The sequence below is a fragment of the Pseudophryne corroboree genome, chromosome 7, assembly GCF_028390025.1.
Source record: "Pseudophryne corroboree isolate aPseCor3 chromosome 7, aPseCor3.hap2, whole genome shotgun sequence".
NCBI classification, from domain to species: Eukaryota; Metazoa; Chordata; class Amphibia; order Anura; family Myobatrachidae; genus Pseudophryne; species Pseudophryne corroboree.
The window spans coordinates 17,549,916-17,564,875 of NC_086450.1; the positions used below are offsets into that span (position 1 = coordinate 17,549,916).

Consider the following 14,960-nt stretch of genomic DNA (forward strand, 5'->3'; position numbering starts at 1 on the left):
CAATATAGTGTGCACTGGACTGGCCCTAGTAACGGAAGTTTAGATTTATCCTGATAAACGTAGCTTTCCTCATCATATACAAGCCAATGCAGAGCGGAGGCCTGGGGCAAGTCTGGGTGACAGGGCCCTCGGATGCCCGCGCAGCACCTTGGAAATATGTATGGGGCCTAGTGCAGAACGATCGGCGTTGGCTAGACACAACATGACTAAAGGAGCATCTCCTAATCCCAAACATACCCTGACTACTAAAAATCCTTCCACGCGGGCACATTTGTTGAGACCGATTTACAACATTACTCAAGTAGAAGACTTACTGGTTAGGTTATCTTCTCCTTCATCTGCAATCTGCTCCGTGTCGCTGTCGTCAAATTTGATGTCCTTGAACCACGACGGCTCCGAATGTCCCTCCACGGAGTTCACCGAATCGCTGTCGGGGGACGGAGTCTCCGAAAACTCCGTGCTCTGCAAAATAAAGACGTTTAAATCAAAAAAAGGTCATCGATCCCGGTAATACGACATTGTGAAGTGATCAGGCTTAACAAATGCGTCAGCCTCCACTCTTACGTGACCACGCGCCAAAAGGCTCTTTAAACAGATGTGGTTCATTTCTCTGCATGTTGGGCCTCATTCCGAGTTGATCGCAGCAGCAAATTTGTTAGCAGTTGGGCAAAACCATGTGCACTGCAGGGGGGGGGGGGGGGGGGGGGGACAGATGTAACACGTGCAGAGAGTGTTAGATTTGGGTGGGGTGTGTTCAGACTGAAATCTAATTTGCAGTGTAAAAATAAAGCAGCCAGTATTTACCCTGCACAGAAACAAAACAATCCACCCAAATCTAACTCTCTCTGCACATGTTACATCTGCCACACCTGCAGTGCACATGGTTTTGCCCAACTGCTAACAAATTTGCTGCTGCGATCAACTCTGAATTACCCCCATTGTGCATTAATGGTTACAAACTGAGGATGCAACAGGCAATACTTCACCAAAGTATAAAGAAACCTCCTCCATAGACACTACAGTAACAGGGAAACCTCCTCCATAGACACAGCCAGTCATAGAAAACAGCCAGAAAGGCCGACAGACACTAGGTCTTTGTGTACCTGTAGGGGTCTGTACAAGGCATATTCATCACGAAAGAGCTGATCGTGGTGAGTGACGCAGTCCAACCACCTGCCGTCTACAAGCGCTTGTCCGATTGCTATAGCTTGAGCCCTGGAGAATGAATCATATTAATATACATATATGTAATACCTAATTACAACACTAGAGGGCCCCTGTGCACCTATAAGGCTGAGAATGGAGCCCGCTACGGGACTGGTTTCTCACACAGATGAACATAATGATCTTTTCCCCGGGAAACCTTTGTAAAAACAAGACAAAAATAATATTCCTAAAGTCCCCACGACATTGCATTAATCACCTTGTATAATTAATATAATAGTTTTAGAATAATATAGGACAGCTTGCACAGACCTCTAATATATTTTACATACTGTACATACACAGACATATTACCTGTATATTCACAGTGGTTCCCTAACTTGCTCCTCACGGCACCCCAAGATTACCTAGTAGTGATGTGTCCATTCCTGATTAACCAGTTAACCAGCTCCTTTCCCACAATGCAGTTTGGGTACGTTCGCAGCCAGTAGCGGTGGTCTTGGAACTCCATGCCGCTGTTGTGGTGACAGATTTTCTTCCAGAGCTCCCGCAGTTGTACAGAGTCCTTAACGGGTAAAATAAAGGCAGCTTTCTTAATGAAGGTGTACTCAGCACTGAAGCTGTAATGGGCAGCGCTAACAGTAACGCATGGGGCAGGGCTGACAAAAGAAAATATAAACCAGCAGCCGTGACCTTACTCTGTGAAATGAGCTGTGAACGACATTGAAGGCCCATTCACACACATAAGGCGGGAAAGTGCATTTAAGTGCACCAACATTCCTGCACATACTGTATAAACATTGCACCAACATTTCTGCACATATAAACATTGCACTAACATTCCTGCACATATAAACATTGCACCAACATTCCTGCACATACTGTATAAACATTGCACCAACATTCCTGCACATATAAACATTGCACCAACATTTCTGCACATACTGTATAAACATTGCACCAACATTCCTGCACATATAAACATTGCACCAACATTTCTGCACATACTGTATAAACATTGCACTAACATTCCTGCACATAAAAACATTGCACCAACATTCCTGCACATACTGTATAAACACTGCACCAACATTCCTGCACATACTGTATAAACATTGCACCAACATTTCTGCACATATAAACATTGCACCAACATTCCTGCACATACTGTATAAACATTGCACCAACATTTCTGCACATAAAAACATTGCACCAACATTCCTGCACATACTGTATAAACACTGCACCAACATTCCTGCACATACTGTATAAACATTGCACCAACATTTCTGCACGTATAAACATTGCACTAACATTCCTGCACATATAAACATTGCACCAACATTCCTGCACATACTGTATAAACATTGCACCAACATTTCTGCACATATAAACATTGCACTAACATTCCTACACATATAAACATTGCACCAACATTCCTGCACATATAAACATTGCACCAACATTCCTGCACATATAAACATTGCACTAACATTCCTGCACATATAAACATTGCACTAACATTCCTGCACATATAAACATTGCACCAACATTCCTGCACATATAAACATTGCACCAACATTCCTGCACATATAAACATTGCACCAACATTCCTGCACATATAAACAATGCACCAACATTCCTGCACATGTAAACATTGCACTAAGATTCCTGCACATAAAACATTGCACCAACATTTCTGCACATATAAACATTGCACTAACATTTCTGCACATATAAACATTGCACCAACATTCCTGCACATGTAAACATTGCAGTAACATTCCTGCACATGTAAACATTGCACCAACATTTCCACACGTATAAACATTGCACTAACATTCCTGCACATATAAACATTGCACTAACATTCCTGCACATATAAACATTGCACTAACATTCCTGCACATATAAACATTGCACCAACATTTCTGCACATATAAACATTGCACTAACATTCCTGCACATATAAACATTGCACCAATATTTCTGCACATGCCATACGCTCTGCATAACAACTAGTGGCTCGCAACAGCCTGAAGGCAGCGCCACCATGTAGCTGAACTAGCCACACAGAAACCGCGCTACCTTATTGTCTGGAAGAGCACTTGCTGCAAAAGCTAAAACATCATTGCACTTTCACGAAACACGAAGACTTAAGCGTTTGTAACGGGAAACGCGATTGAATACCAGAAGTATCTTCCTCTCCTCTTCGTTGGCGTCATTCTTCAGGTAGGTGCGGGAGGCCTGGGGGCTGACAGAGGATTCATAGGCTGGCACCATGGGCGAGCCGGAACGATCTAGTGACAGGTTTGTGATGCTGGCAGACCTGGACACATGAAACGCAAACATGGTAATGGTATTATAGTAAATAATATATATTACACTATCACTATGCTGTGATCACTTATATGAGCAACCCTTTATCAATGTTTTGCTGGCTACATAAGCCGAGATATTGCCACCATCCTGACCAGATAATTACTGGGCGTGGTGATGGCCAGTTTCAGCTGTACAGCAGCCATAATCATACCCATTCCCAGGGCCGTCTTTTCGTATGGGCTCAATGGGCACTGGCCCAAGAGCCCCAGTAGTATAAGGGATGATAGCTGAGGGTCTCCTCTTTCCAGGGGTACCATATTTCTGAAAATCGACAGCGGCGAACCGGAAATATCCAATGTCAAAGCAGTGGACCCCATCCAAGCCTGTTAATTGCTCTTCCCAGCAAGATATCTCAGGTTCTGTCTGACTTAGAGTGTTTCTGAGGGTATTCTCCAAAAGATTTGACTCTCCCCTTTCAGTGGACACTGGCAGCTTGTATCTATTATGCCCAGAACCAGAGATATCAGCCTCCCAGCAGCTGGTTCCTGCTGCAGCTCCACACGCCTGATATGCAGTTTTATATTTTCTGTGGATTGCTCTGGCTCCTGAACTCTGATCCCCAAGTCCCCAGTACCTCCTGAAAGGTGTCCCCAGTACCTCCTGAAAGGTGTCCCCAGTACCTCCTGAATGGTGTCCCCAGTACCTCCTGAATGGTGTCCCCAGTACCTCCTGAAAGGTGTCCCAGTACCTCCTGAAAGGTGTCCCCAGTACCTCCTGAATGGTGTCCCCAGTACCTCCTGAATGGTGTCCCCAGTACCTCCTGAAAGGTGTCCCAGTACCTCCTGAAAGGTGTCCCAGTACCTCCTGAAAGGTGTCCCCAGTACCTCCTGAATGGTGTCCCCAGTACCTCCTGAATGGTGTCCCCAGTACCTCCTGAAAGGTGTCCCAGTACCTCCTGAAAGGTGTCCCAGTACCTCCTGAAAGGTGTCCCCAGTACCTCCTGAATGGTGTCCCCAGTACCTCCTGAATGGTGTCCCCAGTACCTCCTGAAAGGTGTCCCAGTACCTCCTGAAAGGTGTCCCAGTACCTCCTGAAAGGTGTCCCCAGTACCTCCTGAATGGTGGGACTCTCTAGTTTTTTTTTTTAATCCCTTTGAAAGCTAAGAAATCTATTTCCAGGAACTTGGGATATCTGCAGTCAAGCAAGCTGCCCTCCCACCAGAAAATGATGAATATTAAGCCCACTCAACTATCCACCCCTCCCCTACATATTAACCACACCCTACCACCCTGGAAGTCATGAACCAGGGCCCCTTCATTCAGCACAATGCCCTCTTCTACACTAAAGGAGTAATTAACAGAAATAACTGCTCCAGGTCCTACATGCTGAGCGGAAGACCCCCTACCACCCGCGGGACATTAAAGCTGCTGCTGATACTGTAGCACCCCCCACCCCAACCGCTGGAGGATGGGTAGGGGCCCCAGTGCATTGCTGTGCCCAGGGGCCTACACTGCTGTTAAGATGGCCCTGCCCATTCCCAAATATACCAACACCCACAGCCAATGGCAGATTTGCAGGAGTGCACTGCACATCATCACCGCTCTTACAGCAAAGAACCCTTTGCACAGCTGGAGATTTCATTTCTGTCCATCCAGCTATCGTGTCCTCTACAGAGACCACAAAATGCACAGGTTACCAGAGCAATGTCAGTAAAAGGGATATATTTATACAGCGCCCAGCATCCTCCCTTCAATGCCCCTTCTATTATGTCATTTAAACTATTTCAGTGGCTCTTTCCTCATTAATGCCCCTTATCAATAGTCCTTCTCTACACACTTCCAAGGTTCCGGGTTATCAGTTCTATGACCTGGTTCCCAAAAATGTGGCGCACTGTAACGTGAGGTCTATAGGGAGCCATAACAATAATTCTCTCTGGACTGTATATAGCTGTTCATTTAATAAACTATCCTGCTGGTTCCAGATAAGGGGTAGGCAACCTGTGGCACTCCAGCTGCTGTAGAACTACACCTCCCAGCATGCCTGGACACAGTTCTGCTGTTAGGGCATGCTAAAACTCTGGCAGGACATGCTGGGATATATAGTTCCCCAACAGCTGGAGTGCCCCAGGTTGACTAGCTCTGCTCCAGTGTCAGTCAATCCACAAAGATATAATATATTAGCCTACCATTAATAACAGAATTGGCTAATTCCAATGATGGGGGTAAGTAGTCTAGGACAGTGGTACCCAAACGTGGTCCTCAAGGTACATGAACAGTCCAGGTCTTTAGGATATCCATACTTAGGCACAGGTGATTTAATTAGTGCCTTAGTCTGTTGGATTATATCATCTGTGCACCAGCACGGATATCCTTAAAACCTGGACTGTTGAGGTGCATTGAAGACCACATTTGGGAATCACTGGACTAGGATATGGATTTGTTTATTTCTCCATCAAAAGAGAAAAGTAAGAGGTGACTGTAAGAGAAGCATTGGAAGAAGTTCTGAAGGAATGAAGGGAAGATTGCATTTAAAAAAAAAAGGAGGGCTGCAGAAGATGCGGATGGAACTGCGCTGAGTGTGTGACATACTATACGGCAGACTGTTGGCCAAAGGGAATATTATTATTATTTAGTCTGAAATAATTTAATTACAACCATATGACAGAGTAGATATTTTAGCCACAAGCAGTGGATGAGAGCTATTCACTTCCTCACCGGTTCCTTGCAGGCGACTTCCCAGCGTCTTCTTGCACAGAGACCAGTCGCGTCGTCAGTGACGGCTTTGTAGGCTCCTGCTGAACGAGGCTGTAAACATAAATAAGCTGCAATGATCAACGAGGTCTTAGCAGCAGACCCTGTAGCAACTAATGAGACTGGTCGTGTAAAGAATGCATGCAGAATGCAAGTACGTGAACCTGATTATCTCCCCCCAAACTCTGCAGTGTGAAAGCATCCAGCGGCAGCTCGCGTTGTACAGATATCGCTCAGGTATGGTAGGAAGATTCTGCTCTCACTTCAAAGGTGGCGAGCAGAGTTTCCCTTCATTAGTTAGTGCACGTAGCCCGCCGGAACGGGTTCCAATAGCTGCAGAGCTTAATTTAATCTAACCCTAGTGTTCATTCTAGCACCCTGCACCTTTCAAAACACGTGCAGTTCCTGCCTGGGGTGTCACTCTCTGCTCTGGTGCTTCTCATAACACTCTGGTCTGTATTCAGCACTGAAAAACAGACCAGAGTGTGATAGAAGCACCAGAGCAGATAGCGACACCCCAGGCAGGAAAGAGGAACTGCACAATTTTTGAAAGGTGCAGGGTGCTAGAATGAACACTATAACCCTATGACTATTCCTGTGTCATTGTGGTTGAAGACTTTAAACTCCAACTAGCCAGAGAACTAGCGAAGCCGTTACGGCACAGTAACCTCACCTTTGCCACGCCAGATCTTCCTCTAGGAAAATGTTGCGACTAGACTTCCTCCCTCCCACTGGCGTCCGGGGTTCCCCAGGATCCAGTACGGAGATGGAACAGGAGGCATCGGACAGCACATTCAGGTCCTCGCCAATGGCATGACTGTCGGTGGAGTGTGCATAGTTGATGGCAATCTTGCAGCAGTAGGTACAAGCCCGGAGATCCCCTGCAACCACAGAGCGTTAATACTGGAGAACGGGCGCGCCCAAAAGCTATCAATGCACCACTGAGGACACAAACGTGGAAAAGGATTACTACACACAAAATACATACTGAAGTATAGCTATGTGCAATGATGCAATGAGAAATGTTCAGCCGTTTAACATTGTACTGTATGATACTTGTTTGGCAGGTGGGCCATAATATTGCTGTCAGTCACTGGGAGCGGGGTGGGGGTTAAGCAGATCCCAAATCTGCAGATGATTACAAAAGAACCACAACTGCGCTCACGAGGAAACTTCTAGCCTAATTCAGACCTGATCGCAGCATCAAAATCTCTCTCTAATGGGCAAAACCATGTGCACTGCAGGTGTGGCAGATGTAACATGTGCAGAGAGAGTTAGATTTGGGTGGGTTATATTGTTTCTGTGCAGGGTAAATACTGGCTGCTTTATTTTAACACTGCAATTTAGATTTCAGTTTGAACACACCCCACCCAAATCTAACTCTCTCTGCACGTGTTACATCTGCCCCCCCTGCAGTGCAACATGGTTTTGCCCATTAGAGAAAAATGTTGCTGCTGCGATCAGGTCTGAATTAGGACCTTTATCTGATACACTCCCAATTTTTGTAAACCGCCGGTACAAAGCTCTTCACTACATACACGGGGGGAGGGAATTACATGGCACTAATTTTATCAATGTTAAACTGTCCCCTTCCCTACAGTCACTTGCAGCAGGTGTCAGGTTTGCACAACCTGTTTTCCGAGCTTGCACAAAACCAACAGCGCGTATTTTGCGCCACGTAAATTAGCGCAAGTCCAACTCTGCATCTCAGTCACTGTGCGATTGCGGTTTAGTCCATACAGTGTATGTGATTTGTACATAGAACAAAGCGTGATAACAAGTGGCGCTATTCTATACACTCAGTGACAAATACATCTTACACATAGTTGCTGTAAGGATTTCAGATTCAAAGATACAAATTTGTCAGGAATTTCTTTAAATGTCCAACTCTAAAGATAGGAAGGAACACAGAACATAGCGCAATCCTGTTGCCAATAAGGAATGTTTTATTGATTATTGGTCTCACTCACATGGAGGAAGAAATAATGGGCGTATAGAAAGCAAATCTCTGAATGCAGACACGTCTTCTTATTTCTCCATGTGCCACTTAGAGAAATACAATGGTAATAGTGCAATATGGTCTGTTTAAAGTTAAAATGAATTTTTTAATAAAATACACTCAAACAGTCAATGATAAAGAGAGGGTATAGCCACCGCAAGTCCCGGTTACTCACGTGTCCCCCAGATCTCTTAACGCGGCATCTGTCTCCTGGGTCCTCACACAGCACGTTCCGTCCCCTGCTTGAGCACTTTCGGATATGAATCCCATTTATGAAGCATCTTTATTGGCAACAGGATTGCACTATGGCCCTCATTCCGAGTTGATCGTAGCTGTGCTAAACGATCACATTCCCTGACATGCGGGGGACGCCCAGTACAGGGCTAGTCCGCCCCGTATGTCAGTGCCGCCCCCCCCGCACAAATATAAACGCATCGCACAGCGGCGATGCATTTGTATTTGAGGAGTAACTCCCGGCCAGCCGCAGGAGCTCCTGCTGGCCGCAGCGGCTGCGTGAGACGTCACGAAGCCGCCGCGCCCCCCCCCCCCCCCCCCCCCCAACGATCCGGCCACGACTGCGTTGGCCGGACTGCTCCCCCTAAACGTTCATCCCCCTCCCGCCCAGCGACCACCTCTGTCTCAGAGGCGATCGCTAGGTAACGAAAGCTGCCATGCGCTGCAACAAACTGCAGCGAGCGATCAGGTCGGAATGACCCCCTATGTTCTGTGTTCCTTTCTATCTTTAGAGTTGGACATTTAAAGAAATTCCTGACAAATTTGTATCTTTGAATCTGAATTCCTTACAACAACTATGTGTAAGATGTATCTGTCACAGAGCGTACAGAATAGCGCCACTTGTTATCACGCTTTGTTCTATGTACGGATTGTTTTGAATCACGGTGAAGGTTCTCTTGTGAGCACAAGGGCTGTTATCGACATATAGCACACAAAGGGAAGAATACCTTTTTCGATATAAGTGTATGTTATTTGCGGACACCCCGAGATCAGGAAAAATATTCGGCAGGGGGTGGGGGTGGGACTATCGTCTTCGAAGCATTTATATACTGTAAGTATGCCTTGGCTGACACAGGCTCCCTCTTTAGTCTCCTGGAACTTTACCCATGCAGCCAGGTGTGACAGACTATTGTCTGTACCTAACACGTGATGATTACACAGACATCCGTATGACGCTCTAATGACGGCGATGTTCATGTTATACTCGCAATAACTTTAAACCCTAATTTCATGCATTGCACTTTAATACGTGCCTTAGTCAGCAATGTAGCGCTCTATGATGTACAGTATGGAGTATTTTATGTTCACCTACAGTTGTGCAACACCGGGTTGTACGAAGGTCTGCAAACGGACCACCCCTATCCGCGTGCTTGGTTATATATATCCGCCATCACCTGTCAATGCGCACTTACACCAGCCCTATCCTTTGTGCCACAAATCAGGCCAAAGCTAGACGCAATCACGCATCTCCGCATGGCCCCTAATTGCATCGTTAGGCAATGCACGCACCCTCGCTGAACTACGCAGGAACAGAAGAAAAATGCTCCCCCAGAACGACAGCGATATTCTCAGTGTCTTCATTCCTGTGCGGTAATAGAGTATAAAATACTTGTAGAGGATACCTGTGTATCCCATGAATTTCCCCGGAATTTCCTGGTTGCAGCAGCGGCTGCAGAAGATCTGTCCGCACAGCCGGCAGTGATGCCTCCGTCGGAAGGTGGTAAACTTGTCGCTGCAGTCATAGCACTCTTTACACTGACTATCCGGCATCCAGTACTGCTTCAAGTCACTGTCCTGGGGAAGACAGAAGCACGAGACCTTTACCGTACAGTCGTACAGTCCAGACAGCGCTACGGACTCGTGGTGATGCTCCAATCCCGTATACGGACACATCCACGTGCGCTCAGGTCCTCACAGAGAAAACCCAGCACTACATACAGCAACTTACCTGGCTCTTTCCTTCCATAATCTCTTTGAGACGCTTGAGGACGGTGCTCAGGCTGCGCAGCTGCACGGCCGTCCGCGGGTCGTGCCCCAGAGGGGCCTCTGCTTTTCTTCTCGTCTCTAAAATACAATGATAGCCCATGTTTAGTAGTTCTGGTACCCGGGACGTATAAAGTTACAGATTTATTATTATGTACTCAAGTTTTCGCTTTTCTTGTGAATCTCAATTAATGATTCACACTACGATTCCTTACACTGACTTCTGATAACTATACATACTATATGCCATTTCAGAGCAAAATCCGGCATATTCTTTATAAGTGTAGCTATTCTATACCCCATAAAGCAAAGATACACATGGCTAAACGGGATCAGTTTGATTTACCGATGGATTGGATGCCGGCGGTCAAAATCCCGATAGCCCCCATTAAGGCCCCTAACCCTCCTCTTCCCCGTACCCCAACCCTCCCTTGTGGGTGCCTAACCCTAACCGTCCCCGGTGGTGCCTAACCCTAACCCTCCCGGCTTGGTGGCTAACCCTAACCCTCCATTCCCCGCTGTCTAAACCTAACCCTCCCCTTCTATGTGCCTAACCCTAACCCTCCCTTCCCCGCTGTCTAAACCTAACCCTCCCCTTCTATGTGCCTAACCCTAACCTCCCTTCCCCGCTGTCTAAACCTAACACTCCCCTTCTATGTGCCTAACCCTAACCCTCCCTTCTCCACTGCCTAAATCTAACCCTCCCCTTCTATGTGCCTAACCCTAACCCTCCCTTCCCCGTTGCCTAAACCTAACCCTCCCCTTCTATGTGCCTAACCCTAACCCTCCCTTCCCCGCTGCCTAAACCTAACCTACCCCTTCTATGTGCCTAACCCTAACCTCCCTTCCCCGCTGTCTAAACCTAACCCTCCCCTTCTATGTGCCTAACCCTAACCCTCCCCTTCTATGTGCCTAACCATAACCCTCCCTTCCCCGCTGCCTAAACCTAACCCTCCCCTTCTGTGTGCCTAACCCTAACCCTCCCTTCCCCGCTGTCTAAACCTAACCCTCCCCTTCTATGTGCCTAACCCTAACCCTCCCTTCCCCGCTGCCTAAACCTAACCCTCCCCTTCTATGTGCCTAACCCTAACCCTCCCTTCCCCGCTGCCTAAACCTAACCCTCCCCTTCTATGTGCCTAACCCTAACCCTCCCTTCCCCGCTGCCTAAACCTAACCCTCCCCTTCTATGTGCCTAACCCTAACCCTCCCTTCACCGCTGTCTAAACCTAACCCTCCCTTTCCATGTGCCTAACCCTAACCCTCCCCTTCTATGTGCCTAACCATAACCCTCCCTTCCCCGCTGCCTAAACCTAACCCTCCCTTTCCATGTGCCTAACCCTAACCTCCCCCGCTGTCTAAACCTAACCCTCCCCTTCTATGTGCCTAACCCTAACCCTCCCTTCCTCGCTGCCTAAACCTAACCCTCCCCTTCTATGTGCCTAACCCTCCCTTCCCCGCTGCCTAACCATAACCCTCCCTTCCTCGCTGCCTAACCATAACCCTCCCTTCCCCGCTGTCTAAACCTAACCCTCCCTTCCCCGCTGTCTAAACCTAACCCTCCCTTTCCATGTGCCTAACCCTAACCCTCCCTTCCCCGCTGTCTAAACCTAACCCTCTCCACTTGATGCCTAACCTCCCCTTCTATGTGCCTAACCCTCCCGGCGCTGCAGGCTAACCCTAACCCCCCTTCTGCAGCCTAAACCTAACCTCCCCCCCACACCTCCTTGCGGCAGGACAGCAGTGCTTAATATGACGCCAGCATCACGAGCGACATCGGTCTCTTGATGCCGGCAAAGTATCGTCCCTCGGGATCCCAGCGTCTGTATATTTACCGCCGGGATCCCGTATGTCGGTAAGCTAACTGCTTCCTGGCTAAACGTATTGTTTTTCTCTAAAAGGTATGGATTGCAGAACCCCCCTGGCTTCCCAGTACAGCTCTGAGAGTTGCAGAACTATAGTTTGCTTGCACTGTAAAGAGTAGAGAAGTGTACCGGAAGAGAAGTTGTCTATAGGAACCAATCGGCATTGACATAGCATGTATCAAGTGAATCTATAAAATGATAGACAAGAGCCGATTGGTTTCTATGGGGAACTTCTCCACTGATACACTTCTCTATACATCAGCCTTATGTCCTTCTAGATCTTGTGTCTCTTCCTCCTGAAGATTCTGGAAAATACTTGGATTTTATTCATCCATCTATTGATTCCCTGTGAGCTATTTTATTGCATTATTTTATTACAGTGATAATTATTTCACATTTTATTGTACGAGTAGAAAGCCGTCACAAAGTGACTTTTGGCGTCGCTATAGTCCAAGTGGGTTCTCCTTGAATGTGTAAGTAATTATACACCAATCATAATGGGATTAATAAACTAAATGTGCATTTATCCCTCTCGGCTATGTCTAGGCTTTTGTTTCCTCCATTTCTATAGAATACATCCTATGTAGATTGGTAATTAGCATACTTCCAATCATGCAGATAAGATTTATGTTTTACTAAACCTTTGCAGAATACTAAACATCTGACTTGTAAATTAGAAATAACCTCTCTCCAAAAATAGAACGTCTATCTATAGTAGTGGTTGCCAATCTGGATGCAGCGGTGCCCTAGAGTGCGGTAGGGCACTCGCAGGGGTGATGCAGGTCGGAGGTCTAGTACCAAATCATATTACCCTGGTCTGTGGTTTACATGTTTTCCTGAGCTCATGGTTTTTATAGGTGATCTGTTATATTTAGTGCATGGTGAGTTCCAAAATATAACTCACTGTGTTCAATCAGGTCAGGTTTTTTTTTTCTTTCTTGAGTTTAAAAAAGTTTATATTTCGTAACCAACTTATATAATAGTTTGGTAATTAAGTTTACTGCTTCAAAGCAGACTTATGGTAAAACTTACCATTGATAACGTTATTTCTCCTAAGTCCGCAGGATAAAATGGATATATGATGACGCGACAGCGGATTTGCACCAATTGGTCAAAGCTTTCGGCCTCCCAGCATGCAACGGGCCCATCCATATATCCCTGCCTCTTGGCTCAGGCAAATCAGTTGTTTTTCCAAAGCTCAAGGCAGAAGCATCATAGAGAGCCCTAATCAGGCGAGAAGAACACACATGCACACCCTTCCGTACAAGAAGGAAGAGGTTAGTGAGTAAAAGGATCCTCAAATCAGATGCGTCAAGGCGGGATCCCTGTGGATCCTGTGGACTTAGGAGAAATAACGTTATCGACGGTAAGTTTTACCATAACTAAGAATTCTCCAGCAGGGTCCACAGGTTATCCACAGGTTAACATTGGGATGTCCCAAAGCAATTTAGTAGAGGGCACGTTCCTAGTTGGACAGGAGAATCCTTTGCCCGAATTCAGCATCCTGGGAGGCAAAGGTATCAAAGGCATAAGGTCTAATGAATGTGTTAATGGAAGACTATGTGGCTGCCTTACATGTCTATTCTGCCGAAGCACCACGTTGTGCTGTCCATGACGGACCTACCTTACGAGTAGAGTGAGCAAAGACATTAACTGGAACAGGGAGATCAGCTTGAGAGTATGCTTCTGAAATTGTCATCCGAAGCCACCTCGCCAGTGTCTGCTTATCAGCAGGCCATCCTCTCTTATGAAATCCTGTAGAGAACGAACAGAGTGTCTGTCTTTCTGATGGCACTGGTACGATCCACGTAGATCCTTAAGGCACGGACTACGTCCAAGGATGCATCTCCTGCAGAAAGGTCTGACCCCTGGAAGTCCGGGACTACAATTTCTTTGTTAAGGTGGCATTTAGACAACACTTTAGGAAGATACGCAGATTTGGTTCGGAGAACCGCTCTGTCTGGATAAAGAATCAGAAATGGAGGGCGATATAACAATGTCCCTAAATCTGAAAACTCTTCTAGCTGAAGCAATAGCCAGTAGAAAAATAAGAATTTACTTACCGATAATTCTATTTCTCGTAGTCCGTAGTGGATGCTGGGAACTCCGTAAGGACCATTGGGAATAGCGGCTCCGCAGGAGACTGGGCACAAAAGTAAAGCTTTAGGACTACCTGGTGTGCACTGGCTCCTCCCCCTATGACCCTCCTCCAAGCCTCAGTTAGGATACTGTGCCCGGACGAGCGTACACAATAAGGAAGGATTTTGAATCCCGGGTAAGACTCATACCAGCCACACCAATCACACCGTACAACCTGTGATCTGAACCCAGTTAACAGCATGATAACAGAGGAGCCTCTGAAAAGATGGCTCACAACAATAATAACCCGATTTTTGTAACAATAACTATGTACAAGTATTGCAGACAATCCGCACTTGGGATGGGCGCCCAGCATCCACTACGGACTATGAGAAATAGAATTATCGGTAAGTAAATTCTTATTTTCTCTGACGTCCTAGTGGATGCTGGGAACTCCGTAAGGACCATGGGGATTATACCAAAGCTCCCAAACGGGCGGAAGAGTGCGGATGACTCTGCAGCACCGAATGAGAGAACTCCAGGTCCTCCTCAGCCAGGGTATCAAATTTGTAGAATTTAGCAAACGTGTTTGCCCCTGACCAAGTAGCTGCTCGGCAAAGTTGTAAAGCCGAGACCCCTCGGGCAGCCGCCCAAGATGAGCCCACCTTCCTTGTGGAATGGGCTTTTACAGATTTTGGCTGTGGCAGGCCTGCCACAGAATGTGCAAGCTGAATTGTACTACAAATCCAACGAGCAATAGTCTGCTTAGAAACAGGAGCACCCAGC

General features: G+C 46.7%; 1 protein-coding gene across 4 annotated transcripts in view; it reads right to left on the reverse strand.

The window, feature by feature from the left end:
* The window catches only part of PIKFYVE (phosphoinositide kinase, FYVE-type zinc finger containing), a 290,094-nt gene that overhangs the window by 256,038 nt on the left and 19,096 nt on the right, over positions 1-14,960 (reverse strand). For all 4 annotated transcript variants that reach the window (XM_063932710.1, XM_063932709.1, XM_063932708.1 and 1 more), the window contains exons 3-10: positions 10,199-10,314; positions 9,873-10,044; positions 6,910-7,117; positions 6,201-6,290; positions 3,355-3,493; positions 1,572-1,729; positions 1,104-1,215; positions 315-462 (exon numbers count right to left, since the gene is read on the reverse strand). In XM_063932710.1, the coding sequence (XP_063788780.1) occupies positions 315-462; positions 1,104-1,215; positions 1,572-1,729; positions 3,355-3,493; positions 6,201-6,290; positions 6,910-7,117; positions 9,873-10,044; positions 10,199-10,314 (1,143 nt within the window). The remainder of the gene's footprint in view (positions 1-314; positions 463-1,103; positions 1,216-1,571; positions 1,730-3,354; positions 3,494-6,200; positions 6,291-6,909; positions 7,118-9,872; positions 10,045-10,198; positions 10,315-14,960) is intronic.